General features: G+C 38.5%; 1 protein-coding gene and 1 non-coding gene across 2 annotated transcripts in view; both read right to left on the reverse strand.

Annotated features, from left to right (window-relative positions):
- Eif3a (eukaryotic translation initiation factor 3 subunit A) overlaps positions 1-18337 on the reverse strand; it is a 31680-nt gene extending 13343 nt beyond the window's left edge. Inside the window, exons 1-10 of the mRNA XM_028772985.1 lie at positions 18105-18337; positions 10496-10686; positions 10212-10348; positions 9685-9848; positions 7294-7493; positions 5477-5685; positions 2929-3100; positions 2078-2182; positions 1477-1575; positions 51-167 (exon numbers count right to left, since the gene is read on the reverse strand). Coding sequence (XP_028628818.1) covers positions 51-167; positions 1477-1575; positions 2078-2182; positions 2929-3100; positions 5477-5685; positions 7294-7493; positions 9685-9848; positions 10212-10348; positions 10496-10686; positions 18105-18153 — 1443 coding nt within the window. The 5' untranslated portion in view covers positions 18154-18337. The remainder of the gene's footprint in view (positions 1-50; positions 168-1476; positions 1576-2077; positions 2183-2928; positions 3101-5476; positions 5686-7293; positions 7494-9684; positions 9849-10211; positions 10349-10495; positions 10687-18104) is intronic.
- On the reverse strand, positions 473-604 carry LOC114628686. The gene has a single exon (XR_003712512.1). It is a non-coding gene; the product is annotated as a small nucleolar RNA SNORA19 (small nucleolar RNA).
- Positions 18338-24262: the final 5925 nt, after the last annotated feature.

Genomic DNA, 24262 nt, shown 5'->3' on the forward strand with positions numbered 1-24262 from the left:
TCTAGTTCTCAAAGACCTTCTAACCTGCCAATGCTCCTTATAACACATACCTGCAGGTCACAGTGCCTGGCTGCATCTACTATGGCCCGTTCCAGTTGGAAAGCATCAACAAAAGGAACCAGAGAAGTCAAACGAGAAAACTCAATGCTCTGATAAATCTGTGCCACCTGCACAAAAAAACACAGGGTTAATAACAACAGCTACTACTTAATCAGACTTTTTCTGTGCAATTTCATGGTAGCTGCAGGAAGCAGAAATTATGCCCATTATTCACAAAGGGAAAAACTGAAGTTCATACAAGTCAGCCTAACAATTGACTGCTGGAACTAGGGTTTCAAGCCCAGGTTCCAAATCATCTGCTATGACTACATTATACATATCTATTTTCTGAATTCACAGTTTCATAAATGAAAAAAAACTAAAGGTCACATATTAATAAAGGCCTGCTACTTACCTAATAAATCCTTTATTTTTTTGTCTGAAGGAGACTGGCAGAATTACTATATGCAGTTACTCTGCTAATTAACCTTCAACTATTTGTATAGCACATAAGAAATAACACTGCTCACATATTCAAAAGAAAGCAGGTCAATGAAATGTGCAAACATCTTAATAACTCCTCACAAAATAATAAAGTACAAAGCACTTATTCCACTAATAAACCGCATCACTTAACCATAGTCATGACACTGGCCTAACATGATGAAAACACTAATAGCTAGTGTGAGCAAAATAAAGACTACTCATTCATTATTGGTAAGATGCTCTTGTAATATAATCTCAGGCACTGCTAAAGTATTATATGAACTGTGTGACTAATTCCACATATTGCAAAAGTCTAGTCTCATGTTTGACGCTGTAATAATTTCTAATGAGAAACCTGTAAAAAAAAAAAAAAAAACCCTGAGCTCCGCACTCGAAAGAGGTGTTTTCATTACTAGTATCTGAGCAAGTGTACTGTAGAACCTTCAGACTATAAAAAATCATGTAGGTAGATTTTTAAAGGAATAAGGTTATCCCTATATTAACAAGAGAATAGCAATACACACCTTTAATCTCAGGACTTGGGAGCAGTAACCCATAAAGGAAAGAAAATTAGTGGAGGGAAAAAGCCATTGACTCTGCTTTAAAATTACAAATAGAAAATTGGGCAGGAGTGGAATTTGGGGTAGCTTTCATTCTTAAAAAATTCTAAATTTTTTTCAGTAATTTCATCAAAATAAAGAGTAGAATGGCTATAGACGACAGAGGAGTCCCAGAGCCAACCATTCTAGCTAATAATTTGTGAGCTGCAGGTTCAGTGACAGATGATCTCAAAATAGAAGACAGTAAAGATAGCCAATGTCCACTTCTAGTCTCCATATACTGGCGTGCATAATTACAAAACAAGTGTGTACAGATATATATACTACATGATACATACAAAGACAAGAGCACAAATCTCAGTTTCTCCATGATCATTTGCTTTTATTTTACCTGTTGCAGAAGGCGAAGTATGGTATTGTTCTGTAGCTGTGGTACATATTGTTGCAATTCTGGTTCCTTTTCAGGTTGTTCTCTAACCCAATTTAATACCTATAAAATCAATTAAGTTGAGAAAAAAATAGTATATATGCAGAAGACACAAAGTTCACATTCTTTCACTGGGCAGTAGTAGCGCACTCCTTTAGTCCCCAGCACTTGGGAGGCGGAGGCAGAGGCAGATTTCTGAGTTCTGGTCTACAGAGTGAGTTCCAGGACAGCCAGGGCTATACAGAGAAACCCTGTCTCGAAAAATCAAAGAGTTCACATTCTTCCAACTTCTTCATATATATAAAACAGCATATAGAAACATACAAAATTCATCCAACACTATCAATTCTTGTCTGAAAGTAACTGACAAATGTGGCTAAATTAGTCATGCTATTTACCTCCCAAACTATGTTTAGCACCAGAAATATCCTTTCTCTTGATGTGAAGGAAATAAAATGTGCCTTCCTCAACACATTGGGGGATGTGTTCTTTAGACAAATACAATGCTCAATTGCAATAATGGTAGCCATATAGTAAAGACCAAAATGCCTATGCCAAAACCTACCTTTGTAACTCTCTCACAGAGTTTTAGTGGGTTGAATTCCACCTCCAACCAGTTGTAAAGGTCTTTCACTTCTGGGACAACATATTGTAACACATTGAACCTGACCTATAAGAAGAAAAGCAAGAAGTTTAACTGCTAAAGAAGAATTTCCAACAGGGAATCTGAACTGACTATAAATTAAAACTAGATTATCTGGCCTCAATTCCCTGTAAACTCACCAAATACAATACCCATATCGTTTCTACTTATAATTAACAGCAAGAAAAAAAAAACAACAACCTTGAAAATAGAATAAACCGTAGAAAGTAAAATGATATACAAGTATCACAAAACTACCAGGACAGCACTATTCTTTTTAGAGTAAAATTAAAAGGGCTCAGTGTCCATTAATAGGACTGTTCATTTAATAGCTCTGGTCCCCTCTATCATCAGGCTCTACATACAGTCATATTTAAATAATACTCAAATGCCTTTCTTGTCATTGTTACCTAACCATGACAAATGATTTGAGTATTCTAAGTGATAAGGAAATAATTTGAATTTTATTTTATATAGATTACATGTAAATACCATCACTGCCCTATTTCAGACTACTAGCTTACTAGTGGGTTTTGATGTCTACTGGGATCTGAATCAGTATCATGCCAATACTACGTACTTGATTCACCACATACCCTACGAACCACTGCTTTAACCAATAGCCTCAAATATGCAATGTATCCATTTCATCAGTGGTTTCTAGTCTACACATCAGAAGCCTGACAATGAATCTGAATTCCCAGTATTTGATCATGAATTAAAACTTACCACAAATTCTTCTCTACAAAGAGATACTCAGAACTTATACTAACCATATCATTAATAAGGCCGATTCGTGTGGGTGGAGCTTGAAGACCTAGCAATGTGGCAAGGCGTCGCTGCTTCTCCACTATAATACCATCCATATCCAAAAGTCGAGCAATATCAGTTCGCTCAGGAGTAATAGGAATGGAAAGAGTCGCCAAAAGGACTCTAGTAGACATTCTGTGGTGAACAAAGTTTTATTTGTTAAGACTGTAAATGTTCTTTTCTTTAATTACATATTATATACCAGATTATATATAGCACACAACATGAAAACTGAACTGTGAGGAAATACATCCTTGTAGACTCAATCTCATCAACACTGAATGTGGCCCAATAGCAGTAAGGAAACACTTCCTTACCAAAATAACTAAAGGTAGCTTTAGAAACTAAGAAAGTAGACTTTAGCCGGGCAGTGGAGGGGCACACCTGTAATCCCAGCACTTGGGAGGCAGAGGCGGGCGGATTTCTGAGTTCGAGGCCAGCCTGGTCTACAGAGTGAGTTCCAGGACAGTCAGGACTACACAGAGAAACCCTGTCTCAAAAAATAAATAAATAAATAAATAAATAAATAAATAAATAAATAAATAAAGTAGTCTTTAAGTGAACACAATGACAAAAAATGAGAAGGGAGAGGAAAAACTCAATTTTCACTTATCTGAAACACAAAAAATCAGCAGCACTATAAAATACTAAGTAGCACAAGTTTCAGTGCCCAGAAGCCTCAATAACATATACAGGAGTAAATGACTCAACAGTATTACAGCATTTGTGTAAAGAACAGTATTAATTCCACTGAGGAAAATCATTTAGTTGATTTTGTATCCTTCTATAAAACTAAGAAAAAGGCCAATGAGGGCTGCAGAGATGGCTCAGAGGTTAAGAGCACACTAACTGCTCTTCCAGAGGTCCCAAGTTGGCTGACAACCTATAATGGGATCCAATGCCCTCTTCTGGTGTTTCTCAAGACAGCTACAGTGCACTCACATACATTAAACAAACAAACAAATAAATAAGTAAATACACCAGGCATAGAGGTACATGCCTTTAATCCCAGCACTTGGGAGGTAGTGGCAGGGAGGATCTCTGGATTCAAGGCCAGCCTGGTCTACCATGCCAGTTCCTGGACAGCCAAGGCTTCGAAGAAAAATCCTCTCTTGAAAAACCAAAAAGTTGCAGGGTGGTGGTGGCGCACGCCTTTAATCCTAGCACTTGGGAGGCAGAAACAGGCGGATTTCTGAGTTCAAGGCCAGCCTGGTCTACAGAGTGAGTTCCAGGACAGCCAGGGCTATACAGAGAAACCCTGTCTCGAAAAACCAAAAGAAGAAAAAAAAAAAGAAAAAAGAAAAAGAAAAACCAAAAAGTCACTTTACTAATACAAAGAAGGTGACATGTGAATTCTATAACTTTGACAAAAGAAAAAAAAAATTGAGGTGAGTGGGTGGAGGAGGCAATTGAAAAGAAACAGGCTATATATGATGGGTTTGTTGTAGATTTTAATTACTGGAAGGGTCTTGCTATGTAATTTAAGCCAAGAATTTGCTGTGTAGTTTAAAGTAGTTTTGAACGTTTGAGCCTCCTGCGCAAGCCTCTTATGTGCCACCACACACAATCTATACTATGACTTTCTTTTAATAGCCTACAGGCTATGTTTCATGCCTACCTCCCAAATAGTCTCTATTTTATGATTCATGTTATAAAAAAAATTTTTTTTTTTTGGTCAGGTAGTGATGGTGCACACCTTTCATCCCAGCACTCAGGAGGCAGAGGCAGGCAGATCTCTGAGTTTGAAGACCAACCTCCTGATCTATAGAGCAGGTTCTAAGACAGCCAAGGCTACAGAGCCCTGTCTCAAAAAGCAAAATAAACAAAAACACAGAATATGAACTACTTTGCCATGGTACCAAAAAATAATCATTTTTACCTTTTCCCAGGCTAGTGATATAAGTTGTAGTATTCTTTAAAAATTATGCACCATCAATCAATGAATGAGCCACAGTTCTTAGTCATGCAATCCTAAGAGTAAACAGAACCTCTCGCAAACCCCCCACACACTGCTGATAGTAGGTAAATGTAATACATTACTTATTTTCAACTTACAGTGGATTGAAAATACTTACCAGATATAACCCTACCACAAGTCAAGAGCTGTTTTATATCGGTTAATGTTTCATAATTAGGAGGAAAAAACTTAAACTAATTACTTAAATATGCAACTTTTTTCTAAGAATAGAATCTACCAATACATGGATAGAAGGTTCCCATGTTAACACTACCTCTATGAATATATGATTTTTCTCATTTGGGTTTCCAATAGCATTTTTTCAGGGGGCAGGAAGGATAGAAGATGGCTCAATATTCTCCAAGGAGAACAATAGAGACACTTGGTACAGACAACTAGAGAGTCCCCCTGGCCCCTAAGGAGTAGAGTTTACCAATAGTGATAAACATCCTACCAAGCATTAGCAGTACACCATTAACAGGATTTAGTCAATTTAAAATGTCCAGAAGCAAAGAAACGCTGGGCTTACTACCATCCAACTGTAATATTCTTACCTTTGCATCTCATCTTGTGTAAGATTCTTTCTCATTTCTCTAGACAGATGATAAAGACGATGAAGTGTAGATGCATGAAACAAAGCATTTCCAGATTTCCAAAACACCGTTGAAACTTTGTTATAGTAATTTGCCATCAACTGAGGCTTAGGTGGTTTTTTAGACAAGGAAAACAGTCCATGAATATCTTCCACAGCTTTGAAGGCTTCCTAAAATATTAGAATTAATTAATTTCTAATTAATTAAACAAATTAATCACTTTATTAAAAAACCAAATGTAAATCTCTTGGGAAACTAAAACAGATTATAAATAAAAATAAAAACAAAAATGCCCAACATGGTTTTATTTCTAGAATGTCTGATAAATTTGAGAGACTGCAACAAGTATAAAAATCCTATCTGGGCCGGGCGGTGGTGGCGCACGCCTTTAATCCCAGCACTTTGGATGCAGAGGCAGGCCTGGTCTACAGAGTGAATTCCAGGACAGCCAGGGCTACACAGAGAAACCCTGTCTCGAAAAACACCAAAAAAATAAAAAATAAAAATTAAAAAAAAAAATGCTATCTGGAAATCTATTTAAACAATTTTTAGGTAATAGTATAATTATAGCACAATAAGAAAATATATCTTGGGGCTGGAGAGATGGCTCAGCGGTTAAGAGCACTGACTGCTCTTCCAGAGGTCCTGAGTTCAAATCCCAGCAACCACATGGTGGTTCACAACCATCCGTAATGAGATTGGATGCCCTCTTCTGGTGTGTCTGAAGACAGCTACAGTGTACTCATATAAAATAAATAAATAAATCTTAAAAAAATATATATGTGTTTATTAGCATACTACTTGCAGCAATATAAAGGAAAAATCAGGAAATAGACAAAATAGAATTCAGGTGATTGGGGCAAATAGAGAAGTGAAGAGAAGTTGTGGTCATGAAATAAATGAGAGAATAAACTAGAATAATAAAAAAACAAAGAATCCAGGTGATCTGTGAGTGATGGCACAATGGATAAACATTTCTTTAAGCTTATCCATTTTTCCTAATAATGTTTGCTTGTCCTCTACAAGTAGTAATTTAAGATGGGTGTCCCTATAAAAAAAGAAAAAAAATGACCATGGGCAAGAGCAGAAAAATTAGACCAATTTTAACTTGGCTCATTTTTTAATTAATCCCTTATCATTTCAATTGACTTTATGTCAAATATAAAACCTTTTACGTTATAAAGCAACAAAATGTTGTGAAACTATCCTAAGGAGGAAGAGGTCAGGAAGCTTTTCAGTATCACTTGCAGCACTTCTCATATAGTACAATAAAGTTAGAATGTATTATCAGATTAAACACAAAATTATGAGGAAACTGCTAGTTGTCTTTAGATGTAATCGGTGGCGTTGCACATGCCTTGGGTTTAGTACCCAGCACAGAAGGGCATGCATACACACAAACATGTACTAATTCCCCCTTTACCAAAACCAAACAAAATGGGGGGGAGCACACAGACACACAAAAGCACCTCCATCTTTGCAATGTTTTCCCCATACTTCTTTTATCAGACTACCCAACAGCTCATAGAAAGGTATCAGTCATAATGGAGGGTGTTTTGGTTTTGTTTTTGTTTTTTTTTTTTTTTTCATAAAATGAAAAGATAACATGATTTGGCCTAAATCTTGCAAGCAATTAAGAACTGAAATATGAACTTCCTGTTTACAGCTCTTCTTGCTCCATCAAATAATCTTAAATTCTCAGGTTACCTCCTGAAATTAACCAGTAATAGCAGAAGAGGAAAGAAGTGATGTGATACAAAGCTAATAGTTAAACTTGCCTGCCATAATTCCATGCTGATAGCACTGTCCAACTGAACAAGTCTGGTTTCCAAATGCATGGACTGGCTCTCTGGATTATTAAGATTGATTGCTGTGCTTTGGTTATGGTGGCGCTGAATCTGGGATAAGTGCATTCGCAAGTTATCACATAGCTTGCGGAACTCAGCCTTTCGAGTATACTGGAGGCAGAATTTGAAAGCTGTAAGCATAATTGTCAAACAAAAATTAGATATTTTTTGTCAACTTATTTTATATGTCACATATTAAGATCAACTTTAACAAGATTCACTTAGCTCCCTCCATGTACTCACCTATAGCACAACAATGAATCCTAAGCAAACCAAAAGACCTGGTCATAAGTTCTGGCCCAAAATAAATTCTACTAATTTACAAATAGGAAATGAATGGAATTTAAATTTATGAAAGACACGGGAGCTGGAGAGATGAACTTCTGCCTACTCCAGAGGACCCAGTTTAGATTCCTAACACCCACATGGCAGCTCAAGGCCAACTGTAATTCTAGTTCCAGGCTATCCGGTGTTCTCTTCTGGCCTCTGCAGGCACCAGGCATGCACCTGGTACACAGACATACATGCAGTCAAAACACCCTCACACAGCCGGGTGGTGGGGGCACATGCCTTTAATCCCAGCACTTGGGAGGTAGAGGCAGGTGGATTTCTGAGTTCCAAGACAGCCTGGTCTACAGAATGAGTTCCAGTACAGCCAGGATTACACAGAGAAACCCTGTTTAAAAAAAAAAAAAAAAAAAAACAGCCTCACACAAAAAATAAATTAATTCAAAACAAATAAATTTAGAACTCACCTTTAAAGACCCAAAGAACACAAACTTGTAGGCTGAAATACAGCTCACATATCTAATGTACAAATAGTATTTCTAACTCAACAAACTTAAAACAAGCAATTAGATTTAACCTCAACTCAGTACTTTATCAAATCAGAAAAGGCCCAAGTTAGCTTGGGGACATGAATATTCACATATGGTATACACATAAATAAAGAGGTTCTAATATTCCTACTAAAACAGTCTTAGCTGAAAGTTACTAACACGTAAAGAAATACTGAGGTGTGGTGGATGTGTGTCTGTAATCCTCAGCATCTGGGAGACAGAAGATTAGAAATTCAAGACCAACCAAGCCTAAACTACATAGGAAAACAAGACAAAAAGACAGACATAGGAAGAAAAAAATTCAGTGGTTAAGAGCACTGACTGCTCTTCCAGAGGTCCTGAGTTCAAATCCCAGCAACCACATGGTGGCTCACAACCATCCGTAATGAGATTGGATGCCCTCTTCTGGTGTGTCTGAAGACAGCTACAGTGTACTCATAAATAAAATAAATAAATAAGTTTAAAAAAAAAAAAAATTAAGAGAGTAATCATCTCTTAAGACTGGCAATGAAAGCTTGTAAGTATAAAAAACAGAAAGAAAAAAAAGTCAAGTCACTCAGTTACAAACCTACATTCACTGGAGTAAAGAATGCTATCAGGAGCACTGACTGCTCTTGAATTCCACTGAATTCAATTCTTAGCAACCACATGGTGGCTCACAACCATCTGTAAATGAGATTTGATGCCCTCTTCTGGTGTGTCGCAAGACAGCTACAGTGCACTCATATACATAAAATAAATAAATCTTTAAAAAAAAAAAGCTGTCAATCATCTAGTCCTTCAGCTTTAAGTGTGTGCTGAGAAGCAACAAAGTAGGAAGTGATCTATGACATGACTACTGCCTAAGAACTACTGCGTAAGAACAAAAAAGAAAAAATAAGAAATACAGTGGGTATATTGGTACTTGTCTTTAATCCCAACACCCAGGAAACAGAAGCAGGCCGATTTTTGAGTTCAAAGCCACCCTGGTCTAAAATGAATTCCAGGATATCGAGGACTTAAGAGAAACAAGTCTCCCTCTAAAACAAACCTAAGTATGTAAGGCTATACAAGTAGAAAGAAGGGGTAAGAGACTGAGGGGAAGGGAGTGCAATACATGTGACATGGAACCAAGAGAGAGGAGTATCTGGTATTTGGTGGGGAGACAGGGCCAACACAGAAAGCAAGGAGTTGAGGGAAGGTGAGTGATGATCAAGAATGAATTATAACAAAAACACCATAATGGAGCATATTACTGTGTGCTAACTTTAAAAGCAGAAAAGGGATTCAAAAGTCAGTGAAATTTCATATGGAAATACATAACTGTAAAAAAAAGTATCTTTTTCAGCTACTTATCTAATAAACAAATTTCAATCTCATTTTACTAAAGATAAAACTAGTTCTATTTTTAAATAGTATAGAGAACAGAAGGTTACTCTACAAAATTCTATTCTAAAGTCAACTTTTTAAATCAGCTTATTTACATTTTACATTGTCATTTTACCTTGTTGGGCAATATCATGGTAAAGGCGCTCTACTCTAGAATTGTTTCGAAGAAGGTCCAAACACTGCCTGTATGATTCCCACAGGAACTTGACCCAGGGAGTCAGTAGCAGTCTATCAGTACGATCCTGAGTGTCTTCCCCACTTACTGCACTTAAGAGAACACTACAAAGAAAAATGCATTGAAAATTATTTTAGATGATTTCCTACTTTGCTCTGTGATCAGAAATCCCAAAGCAAAAATGATCACACACAGTATTTCTTCCCATAAGTAACCTCATATATACTATCAAGCCATCCCTTATCATCTGTTCCCAAACTCTCAATCTGCATTACATTTAGACTACATTTTAATACACGTTCTACCCCAAGGCATAAATTTTAAATATTGCTTACATGGTTCCTGAAGTATATAAACTTTATAGACTTTAAAGATAAGCAGTTTTTCCCCCTGATAATCATCTACCTTCAAAGGGGGCAAGAGACAGTGCCCCATGTACAGAAAAATAAGGGTTTAAAACCACATACCTCTCAGGAGTCTGAATATTATCCAGATCTTCTATATCTAACACCATTTGTTGGGACTCTTCTTTAGCAGCTTCTGTTTTTTCCTCTGCTAATTTCAAATATGCCCTAACAACGTCTTCTAAAGATTTAATGTTTACCTACAAGAAGAAAAATGAATTTATTTTTCTCCAATGAACCAAAAGAAAAATACTAAAAAGCAAATCTTGATATAAAATTTAATTTAAAGGTAAATTCCTCGGAAAGTTAATAAAAGCACTTGAAAAACACAAAATCAAACTCTGTACCTGCTGACAAATGTTCTTATATTGATATAATCCTTCCTTAGCCAAGTGGCTCTTACGAAGATCCACACAAAGTTCCAAGTATTTCAACATAATTGGCTCATGTATCTTCTGCCATGTTCTGTGTTTCTTACTTTTCATAACATCATAAAGAACATCCAGGGCAGGCTGCTTTTTCCCAACCTCGAGAAATTCTGGGGGAGGAAATCGAATTAAAATTAGCTGTACATACTATATAAAAATCTAAATGATTGATCAAGGAAAATGACTCAGTCAACAAACAGGTAAAGGTGCTTGCTGCCAAGCCTTATCCTCTTGAGTTTTATCTCTGGAACCCACATTAAGAATAAGAGAACCAATTCTTTAAATTTTAAAATTGTCCCCTGGATGCCACATGCACACATAAGATTATGCATGCCCTGTCACTTCCACAAATAAATTAATGCTTGCCTCTTTACTAAAGATTGCTTTAATTTTCTGACTAGGTCCCTCCTAACTTTTTTCTTTACATGTTTGGCTTTTAATAACAATCCTATAATCATTCAATGTATAATGATGAAATAATTAGCATGACCTGAAAATATTGTGTATATGTGGAGGAATTCAGTGATTTTAAAATTCAATCATGGATGGGAGAATCTCCCATAGTAACTAAAAGTTCAAGTATGACTGCATCACATTTCTATAGCTGATTAAATTTCTGATATATTATTTTATGAAGGTAGATTGCCTTTACTATCTACTGTAAGACCAGCTGACTACATTTAAATGTATTTATTTCAGGACTCTGCATTCCATCCATTCTCAAGGAATTTAGTGAAGTGTTAGAACTGGATATAAGTGCTCCCTTTGTCAGTTGGTATCTATGGCCTAATATAGGTATTTACATACTTGTTTCCACAAAAATGTTATAACCATCTACAAAACAGCTTGCTAAGATTTTGATTTGGATCACACTGAATATAAATGTGAGTTTGAAGATGTGACAGTCCATCCACCCCATCATGTAAATGGTCACATATACACATAACCCCCCCCCCCAAAAAAAAGACAAACTAAATGAAAAGGAGGTTCACAGATCTGGAGAAGATGGCTCAATTATCTGAGTCCTAGCACCCACAATTAAGCAGCTCAACTGCCTGTTAATTTTCAGCTCCAGAAAGATACAATGCCTTCTCCTGGCCTCTTTCAACATTTCACACAGCATGCATGCATGCACATACTTTTTCTTGAGTAGAGGGGTCAATACAGGGTCTCTCCATGTATCACAACTCAAAAATAAACCTTTAAAAGGTAAAAGGAGCTGCTGGACTTAGCATCACACACATCTTTAATCCTAGCACTCCAGAGGCAGCTGAGGCAAGTAGCTCTTTAAGTTTGGAATCAACCCAGTTTACAGAGACTCAGGAGAGCTACAGCTACACACAGACAGGAGAAAGCTCATGGCGAAGTATGATAAGTTTTTTAAAAACCCATTTTTTAAAGACTTATTAATTTTATCTTATGTGCATGTGTGTGTTTTGTGCTCCATGGGTGCTGAACCCTTGGAACTAGAATTACAGGGAGTGTATAAGCTGCCTAATATGTGTACTAGGAACAGAACTACAGTCCTCTCCAAGAACAGCAAGTCTTTCTAACTGCTGAACCATGTCATGTACCTAGCCCCAGAAATGTATTTTTAAAATTAACTTTGTTGGTCGGTGGGTGGCACATGCCTTCAGTCCCAGCACTCAGGAGGCATAGGCAAATATATCTCTTAGTTCAACGCCAGCCTGGTCTAAAGAGTTTCAGGATAACCAGGGCTACACAGAAAAACATTGACTTGAGGAAAAAATAAAATTAGCACTTTCCAAACAATTATCAAGAGAAATACTGATTAAGATTCAATGGTCTAAATGTTTAAGTGTCCCCCTTAACTTTGGATTGACATATACTCCCTAACCAAATACCATTAGGAGTTGGCCTTTAAAGAGGTGACTAGATCAAAGGGTTCCACTCCTAAATGCAACAAGTAGCTGTTATACTAGATATTTGATAGTTTCCCTTTTTTTCTCTTATTGGGCAAGGGAACATTATTAATCTCCTCCTAAGGAGACAGTAACAAGCCAGCCAGTTCTAACCAGATACTGAACTACCTGCTATGGAATTTTTTTTTTGTAGCCATCAGAAATAAGAGAAATATATTCTTGGTTTTGGTAAAGGACCCAAGATGTGATCTTTTGCTACAGTAACACAAACAGATTAAAATAAAATAAAGGGCATTCTACAAAATAATGCAGGAGTACTTCTCAAATAGAAGTCTGAGACACTGACAATGAAGACATGACAACTAAACGTGATGTGGTATATGAACAGGATGCTAGTGCACAACAGGGAAAGAACATTAAACACAGGCAAATCTGTGAGTTGGAGGCTGGCTGGATCTACTTAGTGAGTTCCAGGGCTACAAAGTTAAGATCCTACCTCTACTACAAACAAAATAAATGAATAACTTCAGTTGTGAAACTAAAAACTGTCCTATAAAATTTAAATTAAGGCTTTTAACTTTTGACTTTATGAGCTTGAAAGCATTGTGTGTAATAACTAGATTTCCAAATCTAGCTGCCATATGTAGCACCTTTTCAAATTAGTCAACAGAAGAGACTCTAGATTATCTATCTTAAAGCCAGGAGTTGTGGTTTATGCCTGTAATCTTTGCACTTGGAAAGCTGAAAAAAAAAAAGACAGAAAAGCTAAATTTCACACAAACACAAAAAGTTTCCACATGCACATTTAAAACATTATTTGAGGAAGTTAAGACACTAGTTTTACTACATCTTGGGTTTTTTTAAAAAAAAAAAAAGCTTATTTTCCTCCTGAAGAATAATACTGGGAGCTGGAGAGATGCAACAGTGATTAAGAGCACTGACTACTCTTATAGAGAGAGGTCCTGAGTTCAATTCCTAGCAAATACATAGTGGCTCACAACCATCTGTAATAGGTAGAATCTGATGTCCTCTTCTGGTATGTCTCAAGACAGCTAAAGTGTACTCATATGCAGAAAATAAATCTTTAAAACAAAAAAGAATATTGTGGCCAGAGGTAATGGTCAACATCTTTAATCCAGCAGGGAAGCGCAGGCAAGCAAACTTGAGTGTGAGGTTAGCCAGTCTAGTCTACACAATAAAACCCTGACTCCAGCACCCCCCCCCAAAAAAAAATCTTGAACAACTTTTTTTTTCTGGATAAACCTGAATTGAGTGGAGAAGCTCTAGCTTAAAATAAACATGTTAGAAACCTTAGATTGAATCCCAGCACCATTTTTTTCAGTGAACACAACTAAGGCTGGAGGGGTGGTCCAAGAGCACTTATTCCTCTTTCAGGACACAAGCTCTGTCCCCAGCACGCACATTGTGGCTCACAACCCTCTCAGAACTCTGATACCCTCTCTTCTGATCTCTGTGGACATCAGACACACATGGTGCATAAACACACATACAAGCAAAACACTCATACACATAAAAGGCCCATAAAAGTTTATTATTTAGAAGCTTAGTAGATCTACAGGTTTAATGACTCTGGTTTCAGGAATGGTGCTTCCCAATTCTTCCAGTGAAACAATATTACTCCAATTCTCCCATATACTCAGTTTATACCTGAACAAATCACATACCAAACTACTAACCGAAAACCATAGCATATCAAACATACCATATTAAACATCTTTACAAAATATTGACTCATCATATTTATCAGCAATGGTTTTTCCTCCAGTGCTGGAGACCAAACCTAGGGGCTTGCCTCCAGAGTGCCAGGCCATGTCACAACCCTAGCCCTACCCTTTAGATCAAATAGCATTCACATACAAACAAATGTGTGGGGAAAGACCATTTCCACTTGGGCCAAGTATAACTAGATACTATATTGGAACAAAAATGCCTTTCTGTTTTTTGGGGGGGTTTTTTTGGTTTTTTTTGTTTGTTTGTTTGTTTGTTTGTTTGTTTTTTTAGGTTTTTCGAGACAGGGTTTCTCTGTATAGCCCTGGCTGTCCTGGAACTCACTCTGTAGACCAGGCTGGCCTCGAACTCAGAAATCCGCCTGCCTCTGCCTCCCAAGTGCTGGGATTAAAGGCATGCGCTGCCACCACCACCTTTCTGTTTTTAGTACTACATTCTTACTGAAGTGTTCCTAAGGTTGTTTTCCATGTTACTTTAGGTGTTTTTCAAAGCAATTTAACCAAAAGTCTCTATCACCAAAAAAACATTAGTAAATGCATTTAACTGTAACATGAGAATAGCTCAGCAATTTAGAACACTGGCTACTCTTCAAGGACCTGGGTTCTATTCCCAGCACCTACATGGAAGTTAACATCATCAATAACTCCTGAATCCTGAGTTCCAGGGGATTTAGTATTTCCTGATACCCTCGTCTGACCTCCAAGAGGGCACTACTTGCATATAGTAACCGAAAAACATGCAGGCAAAGCACTCATAAAATTAAAAGAAAAATTGTAACAGCAACATTAAAATGACATTATACCCAATCCCCAATTCTACATTAAGGATTTAAACTTTAAGCTATTATTACCATTATTATTATTATTAAGGACTAAACCCATGATAAAATAAAATACAAAACACTGGAAATATAAGAATCCACTTTCCCAATGTGAAATTTTTAAATGGGCATGAGGCTTCTTTACTTTAAAAAAAAAAAATACTAGACGTTTTGTTTTTTACTTTATGTATATGAGTGCTTTGCTTACATGTACCACACATGCATGCCTTTGAATGTCAGGATGGCTCCCCTTTCAACTGGAGTTATATATAGTTGGTTTTAAGCCACTGTGTGTAACTGGTAATCAAACCCAGGTGTGATTTCTTACTGTCACTTTTAAATTCTTGCTTAGAAGCCTGATATGGTATAATCAAATCTATATCATTAGCACTGAAGGAGGCTGAAGCAATAAGATCAAATTTGAGAACCTGGGCTACCTAGTAAGTCTCTTGTCTCAAAAAAAAAAGGTACAGAAGTAAATAAACCTTTAATGACAGAATTAGAAGTAGTTTTCTTAATGATGGGCCAAAGTCCAAGCCCAAAAATCTAGCTTTGAAAGTTTCAAATAAGCTAAAAGAAGCTCATTTGAATATAAAACATTTGCTTGGTGTGATGGAGCATGCCTTTAACTTCAGCACTCTGAAGGCAGAGACAGATCACAGTGGGTTTCCTAAAACACAGAAGAGCTGGGAAAACAAACACAAACACACAAACACACACACACACACACACACACACACACACCTCTTAACCCCCCCATAATAGGGGGAGAGAAAATATAGACAATAAGCTGAAATTGGAACAAATCCTTCATGATGATCCATGGCTGTGAGTCCTTACTCTTAACTTAAAACTGAGACTTAACTCCTTGAAATTATCTAATTAATAGTGTGGGAAAGCTGTTGCAGCTAGAAGGTATTATTTCAACACATAGATGATTTTGAGATTAAGGTTCTATAAACTAAAATCCAGAATTATATGTATTAGAATAGGCACTCTGCATCTATATTTAGGATATGACTGAAACCATGTATCTACCAATAAAAAAAAGGTTCACATCAATCCTTCATTTTTCACTAATCTGTGCAATAGATTAAGTAAGCTATGTTACCACTCAGTTGTGGGGTTTCCTAATAACAGTTTTACCTTTTAAGGCAGGAGTTGTAGATAGAGTGTGAGTGTAAAAGGCCTTGACATTTTCCCACCCCAAAATTACTTCTTAGAGTGACTTGAAGGGCTATTTTATTTATTAAAATAATGCAATAGGTTAGGTCTAAATATCCCTGGGGCTACAAATGCTACAGATAAAACATTTAGATAAACAGATTGCTACTTGCTCTATAAACAGTGCCATTCAAGATAGACAATCTGCTCCTGTCAAGTCCCTTGGAAGTTAAGACATCACTACTTGCTACTTGAAAAACTGTAATGGGGCTGCAGCAAGAAGTCAATACAGCCTTAGGAAAAATGCACCAAGACCCAAGTATCACAAGGTACTAGCCTACTTTGATGATACTTTCCCCAACTTACTCATCATTAATCAAGTCAACTTAAGAAACTGTGAAAGAAATTTAGAACACATTATGTAACCTTTCTACTTTAACAAGTTATTGAAATACAAACCAAGTTCACATGAAGATTCCAAACAGGAGAAAATAAGGTCAGCATGTTACTATGTATGTATGTAGGTCAAAGACGGTAGTGCTTTAGCTAGACTACTATGGGGAAAAGTGACTGCTGCTGAATGTTACAATAAACACATATAACAGCTATACCTAGTAAAGTCTACCCAATTCCATTTTCTACAGCAAAATTAATTCTAAGTTTCAAACCTTCAAAAAGTCCTAAATTAGTTACAGTACTAATATCAATTGTCAGTGCCAGTAGTATTAGGTTATCCACGCTGAATTACTATTCTATTCCTGACTGCTTCCTAACCACACACACACAAAAAAATTATGTAACCAACACATTTATTCCTGACAAATTATCAGCAGTATTCTTTTATAAGTTTTGACTCAAATGGCCTTTTCACAAAATAAGACTTCCACTTCTAACAAGCTTGCCAAACATAAACCTGGACCATAAATGGTTTATCTGCTTGGACTGGAGGGGTTAAAAGGGGCACAGATACAGAATTATCAGGTTTTATTTTAAAAAGCAAAAAGCAGTTTTTGAAGGTCAGATCAGGTATGTGCACACGATTTTTCCACCACACAGTGTCTGAGATCCGGACAAGTCTTTCCTGCAAGTACCAGGCTTAATTAAGCACACATATGGAAACAGAAATAGCACTCAGTGGCACTGCGGTGGAAGAAAAAAAAAAAAAAACAAAAAAACTGATCTGGATATCAAGAGACCTTGGTCTTAGTTTCCTGACACCCCCAAGTGACCTTGGGGAAACCACTCTAGAGCTTGTCTGGGGAGGACCATTTTTAAATCCCTAAAGAATATTAACTTTTCTTGATTCGAAATACTTTCGAAATGACCCTCATCAATACGAGGGGAAGGAAACACCACTGGAAACAAGTTAATGAAGCGGAGGCCTAAAGTGCAAACTAGTACTGAGGGAAGTAGACCCTGACCCAGAAGGCTTCCGCGTGGGTTCTGGAGCCAGACATGCCGAAGAGGTGGGATGAAGGTAGACTGGCCGGGCTCCCGACCCGGCGGGAGGTGGAGCCGAGGTTCTCGCGTGCATTGTCCCCGGGAGGGAGCCATGTTTCCTCCTCCCGGCACTCCCAGATGGCGGCAGGGAGCGCGGGGCTTCTTAAGCAACCCGCGGGTTTGAAAAGCCACCGGGAGGCCGATCGTGGCGAAGGATCGCAGGACCGGAAAGACCTGACCCGCGGGTCGTGGCCCTGCGACGCAAGCCTCGGGCGGCAGCCAGTGAACACCGGAACGACGGTTCCTGATCCTCGCCTTCCGCCGCGGCCCACTTGAGTAGCGAAGACATGGCCGGGTGGCGGCGGACGTGACCACTGGCCTCCACAGCCCGGGCTGCGGGCAGCAGGCGGGGGCCCTCGAACTTCCAGGCCTCGGGCCGGCCCTGCGCGGCGCGACCCGCTCTCTTACTCACCGTTGGCGCGCTTGAGGGCATTTTCCGGCCTCTGGAAATAGGCCGGCATCTTGGCGGTACGCTCAGTTCACCCGGCGTCAGCGAACTCCCTAGTGGCCTGGACCGGGAGAGGAGGCGGAGGGGAACTAGCGCGAGCTTCCACGCGCCTCGCCAGCAGTCGCCCGCGCCCAGCCGGCCAGAGACGGAAAGGAAGGGGCCACGTGATTCCCTCGCGGCGGCAGCGCCGCCGCCCGAGCCCCGGATGTAGGAGGCCGGTCTTTGCGCATGCTCCGCCTTTCTCCGCGCGCAGGCGCGCTGGCGTCTCGAGCGCAGGCTGACGTGGCGCTGGGTGCCGGGCAGCGCCAGCTGTTGTGTTCTTTGGGTCGCGGGAGGGAACCTTAAGAACAGTTTTCTCCGACCACCTCTGTCCGGTCGGACAAGGGGTAGTAAAGGGAAATTTTTGGTCAGCTCTGCGACGGAAAAAGGCAGTATCTACATAGTCATGCTCAAAATGACGTGCGCGGAAGCAGGCCGCGTTAAGGTCGCTTCGGCTCTGCTGGGACCTCGCCTGGAAAGGTTGAAAATACTTAACGGAAGTGCTGAGCCGGTATCGCAGGCCAGTGGTGCTCATCGCTAAGAAATAGGGCACCAGTCGCTTGATTGACAAGGAAGGGGAGGGAACAAACGAATAATAAACAGAGTTATTTGGTATCCTTGTAGAGTTAGTGACTCAAGGATTCCCGAAAAAAGGCGAGCAGAGCCAGAGTAACCTCCTATGAGTAGAAGACCCAGGAGCTGACTTGTATGTTTGAAAATACGCGAGTGTCATCGATTTTTACATACAGCTCACGTCACAAACAAATACAAGAAACGTGTATTGGTGAGGAAATGGCTTATTGCAAGCCATGTCTTTCATTACTACCTAACAAATTTAGTGTTCACAGATCAATTACTATGCTTAGAGCTTGAAAGCCATTTAAACCGCGTCAAGTTATGTAGCCTCTTGGTAGGAAACTGACTTGCGTTCCGGGCTGTTGATGTACAGTGGCTGAGCTCTCTAGCATGCACAGGCCCATAATCCCTGGCACCACACAAAGAAAGGTTCAGAGAAAATTCAGAAGGAAAAGAATAAATTATTGCAAGTTTACTACAGATTTTACAATAATATGGTCCCAGCACTTGGGAGGCAGAGGCAGGCGATTTCTGAGTTCGAGGCCAGCCTGGTCTACAGAGTGAGTTCCAGGACAGCCAGGGCTACACAGAGAAACCCTGTCTCGAAAAACAAACAAACAAATAAATAAAATAATATGGGATATGTGAATTAATGAGATATTGTATCAATGAATGAAGAAACCTTAAAAAAAACAAACAAACAAACCCTGAGCGCCGTGAGAATCCACACCTTTTGTCCCAGCACTCAGGAGGTAGAGTCAGGCAGATAAGTTCTAGGCCAGCCTGGTCTATAAAGTGAGTTCTATAGACTAAAGCTACACAGAGAAACCCTCTCTTGAAAAATAAATTAATCAAAAATATTTTGAAGGTATTTAAAGGTCTGAGGAGATACTAATCTTGCAGAGCACTTTAGTTCAGCTCTCAGCACCCACATCAGGCTGCTCATAGCTACCTATAACTCTAGTTCCGGGTATCTAACATCTCTGACTTCTCCAACACTTACACTCACATGAACATACCCACACAGAAACAGACACACTAAAAACAATAAAAAATATTTAAAAGTTGATTTCAAGAGTTCTTCCTCCAGAATACTTAGAGCATGCTGAATGCATGAACTTTCACCTTCCAAAACAGGATTGGTGTAAAAGAACATCCAGTACTTACAAGCTTTAGTAACTGTTTTATGGGCATGATCAAAGGGTTTCTTTGTGTATATTATAATTAAGTCACATTTTAAAAGCCAAACATAAAGAGCAAATAGTTCTTTCATGCAGTTTTTAATTACATAAAATTACTTCATAGGCTAAAGAAAGATGCAAGCAGTAAAATAAAAAGAAACTTGGCCTAAATATCAGAAAAGGCTTTCTCACATTCTCAACTCCATTATCATATCAGAAAATAGTAAAAATAGGAGCTGAAGAAATAGCTCAGCAGTTAAGAGCACTTTTTGCTCCTGAAGAGGATACAGGTTTGATTCTAAGCATCTATAAGGTAGTTTATCACCATCCATCCATAACTCCAGTTCTAGGATACCTTACACCTTTGACCTCTACAAGCACCAGGCACACACATGGTGCACAAACATTCATAAAGGCAAAGTAGTCATAAAGGTAAAATGGGTTCAGCATTACCTATTTGGTAGGCCACAGTCTACCAAATAGAACACTAGAAAATTAAAAGAAGTGAAATGAAATATCCCTCATATTGATGATTCCTCTTCATGTTACTTAAAGCATAGAAATCATCGGTGACATAATAGCCAATGGTCATGTATGTGCATTAAAAAAAATGAGTCAAATTAGTTATATACAGTGGCTGATATCTAGTCCAAGCCACTCAAAGCCTAAGACAGAAAGATTGCTTGAACCTCTGAACCTCAGAGTTCAAGACCAGCTGAGCAGCAAACAAGATACCATCTCCAACAATTTCCTTAGAGTCTGGTACTCTTTGTTAATGAAAGTAATAATGTTGATTACCAGGAGTAAATATATCCCACCAACAGGTTTTTGGTACCAGCTAGCAGCCATAATGTTGAGTGTTAGAGATGTTAAGATTCTCAATGCTTCCTTTCAAAGAATTATTAATAAGGCCCTGGTAAAAATAGATGTTTATACAATGAAAATTGAGATAGGATATAGTTGGAGCAAGAGAAAAGCATAATTGTCTGCTGATTAATGCTCATTTAGCATAAAACAACCATTCAGGCATAGCAGAAGTTGATGAATTATTTTTCCTTGTCAAGTTAATTTTGTACTTCCTGAGATAATTTCTCTAATACAATGTAGGGAGTATTTTTGAGAGGGGTTTGGTTTTTCTCTTTTGTTTTGCTTTTGAGATAAGATCTCACTGTGCAATGAAAACATTCCAAACTGGCCTGGAATTTTCAATTCTCTCACCATAGCCTAAAGTGCGCTCAAACTACAGACATGCACCAACATGCCTAACATCACATTTATTATTTTGTTTTCAAGAATATAGCAATGTACTTATAAAATATGATTTATAATAATGCACTCATTCAACAAATCCTTATCAAGGGTGTACCATGTGCCAAGCATAACATATACATTTCTAATAGGTGTAAGGGTTACAATAGTAAATAAAATAGTCTTCCTATTTTAGTAGAGTCCTAAGAAGAAGCCATACTTTATTCACTATAATCTTCATAAAGACAGACACCACTGCAGTGTAGATTCTTATAGGGCTCCAGGCCCACATGCTGCGTCTTTCAGGACCCTAAAAGGCCCTGCCCATCTCCTGCCATCACTCCACTAGGAACTAGTCATTCCATTTTATTTTATCTTCCATTCCATTTTATTTTATTTTTGAAACAGTCGTACTATGTAATCTGGCTGGCCAGAACAAGAGATCTGCCTGCTCCTGAGTCCTAAATTCTGAACTTAATGAACCCTACCCATCTTACCCTACCCTTGCCTCATTCCTTGCTTTTAAAAACCAACCTTCTCGGGCTGGAGAGATGGCTCAGTGGTTAAGAGCACTGACTGCACTTCCAGAGGTCCTGAGTTCAAATCCCAGCAACCACATGGTGGCTCACAACCATCTGTAATGAGATCTGATGCCCTCTTCTGGTGTGTCTGAAGACAGCTACAGTGTATTCATATATAATAAATAAAAAAAAATCTTTAAAAAAAAAAAAAAAAAACCAACCTTTCATTCAAGGTTTTGTTTAAGGGCCTTTCCCTTCCCTCAGAAAACCTTCCTTGGCACCAGATAAAGTTAGATGCCAAAAATTTAGATTCAGGCATCTGTGAGTTTCAGGACAGCCAGGAGTACAAAGAAAGTCAGTCTCTCTCTTTCTCTCTCTCTCTCTCTCTCTCTCTCTCTCTCTGTATATACATATATACATATGTGTATATATATATTGAACATTAATAACATTGTCTTATCCTTTATCATACTTAAGAATAGATAAGGACAAAATTTTGTATTGTTCACTGATGTATCTGAATGCTTGGCAGAGCAACAGTCAGATAGGCTGCTTACAAACTAGTCATGGGAGACTAACAAATGAAAATCCACATCAATATTTAAATAAGACTTTCCAGTTATATCTGTAGGGAAGAACAAGGTTAGAAGCCCAATATGTACCATCTTTAGTTCTTAGTACATCTGTCCATCTACTTCCAGTTTCCCATATGCTTAAACACAAGAACACAAATATAAATGAAAATACACTGATCTCTACACAAAGCTCCTGGGTGCACCAGTTCTAAGCCTGTATGTTCAGTTGTGATTTTTCTGAGTGTCCAAACATAATGTACTTTCCCATACCTGATTACCAACCCCTTAACACAATACTTCAGGCTCCAACTCAAAGCCTTCTACTACCAAACCATTCTTGACCATAGGGCATCTTAGCTGCCCCACTCTCTGTGCTTTTGACCCATAACACCATTAAATTCCATCACAGGACTCATCTCTCTGGCCACCCTGCCCATCCTGTAGCCCTGTGATAGGGCCAGCTGAGTTCCTCCTTCAGTCTACTGGTCCCCAGAGGGGAGATCAGACACTAACCACTTCTCAGTTATTACTTTCAGAGCATTCTCTTTCCCTCCTCCCTGAACTCAGAACTTTGAAGCTCACTATTTTCAGATTAGACCAAAGCTGCTTATGGGATTATGTAACTAAATGTGGTAGTTGCAAAATGTTAGGCAGAGTGAAAGGTTCTTGAACACACACAGCCAAAAATTAATTCAAAATCCAATGCATAGTAAACCTGAGGTTACTGGTAGAGCCAGCCCCATGTTGCATCATACAGCCTTGGCTCTGAACATGTGCACTTTGCACATGCTTTTATACCCAACCATGGAGAAAGTCTGAAAAAAGCTAAAATTAGCTAGAATTAGGGCAGAGAGTTGGCCTATCAGTTAAAAGCTCTTCCATCAGACCTGGGTTTGATCCTCAGCACCCACATGGAAGCTCATAACCATCTATACCCCAGGTTCCAGGGAATCTGACACTAGCTTTTGGCCTTTTGATGGTAACAGCCACATGAGTGGTACAAAACAGATATACAGGTAAAACATTCAAACACATGAAATTTTTAAATGAAAAAATAATTTTTAAGAGAATTGAAATTAGTGTTTATATAGGAAGTTTTATTTATTTATATAGGAAGTTTTCTGCTCTTAAAAAACTAATAGTTTAATTATAAAACATAAAGGCTTTTAGTATTTCCTACCATCATTCCTTAGCATATATCAAATTAGTCTATCTTTAGATTATATCGTGTTAGACAAACAAGCATATCAATCCCAGTATGGAAATTTGCTTTCATCTTTAATAAAGTGTTGAATTTATATGCATACCAAAAATTGTTTTAAGATAAAGTTCTTTATGATTTCTTATCAGTTTAATTTATAGACTTTTTTTGTTTTTTAGACAGTGTTTCTCTGTGTAGCTCTGGCTGTCCTGGCACTCACTCTGTAGACCAGGCTGGCCTCGAACTCAGAAATCCACCTGCCTCTGCCTCCCAAGTGCTGGGATTAAAGGCGTGCACCACCACCGCCCGGCAATTTATATACTTATTTTATATACCTGGAGCCATTTAAAAGTTTCTCAGATGAAAGGAGTCAAACGTAGAAAAAGTTTAAGAAACCCTTCACAGTTACAACCTAAACATGTATAAATCCTAGACCATGCCTTTCATCCCCAATTTGGGGACATGTGAGGGCATTTAATGGAGTTTGAACCCAATCATTGTACATGCTAGGCAAGTCCTCCAGAACTGAACTATATCCTCATCCCTCTTGATTGTTTGAGACAAGGTTTCTCTGTGTAACCCTAAACTGTCCTGAAACTCACTTTGTAGACCAGGCTGGCCTCAAACTCACAGAGATCTACCTGCTTCTGCCTCAGGAGTGCTGGGGCTAAAGGCATGCACCACTGTGGCCAGTATTCCAACCCTCTTTTTACCTTTTGTTTTGAGATAGGGTCTTCCTAAATTGCTTAGGCAGAGCCTTGAACTTGCAGTCTTCTTGCAT

Source organism: Grammomys surdaster, unplaced genomic scaffold (assembly GCF_004785775.1).
Source record: "Grammomys surdaster isolate TR1022 unplaced genomic scaffold, NIH_TR_1.0 66, whole genome shotgun sequence".
Taxonomy (NCBI): Eukaryota; Metazoa; Chordata; class Mammalia; order Rodentia; family Muridae; genus Grammomys; species Grammomys surdaster.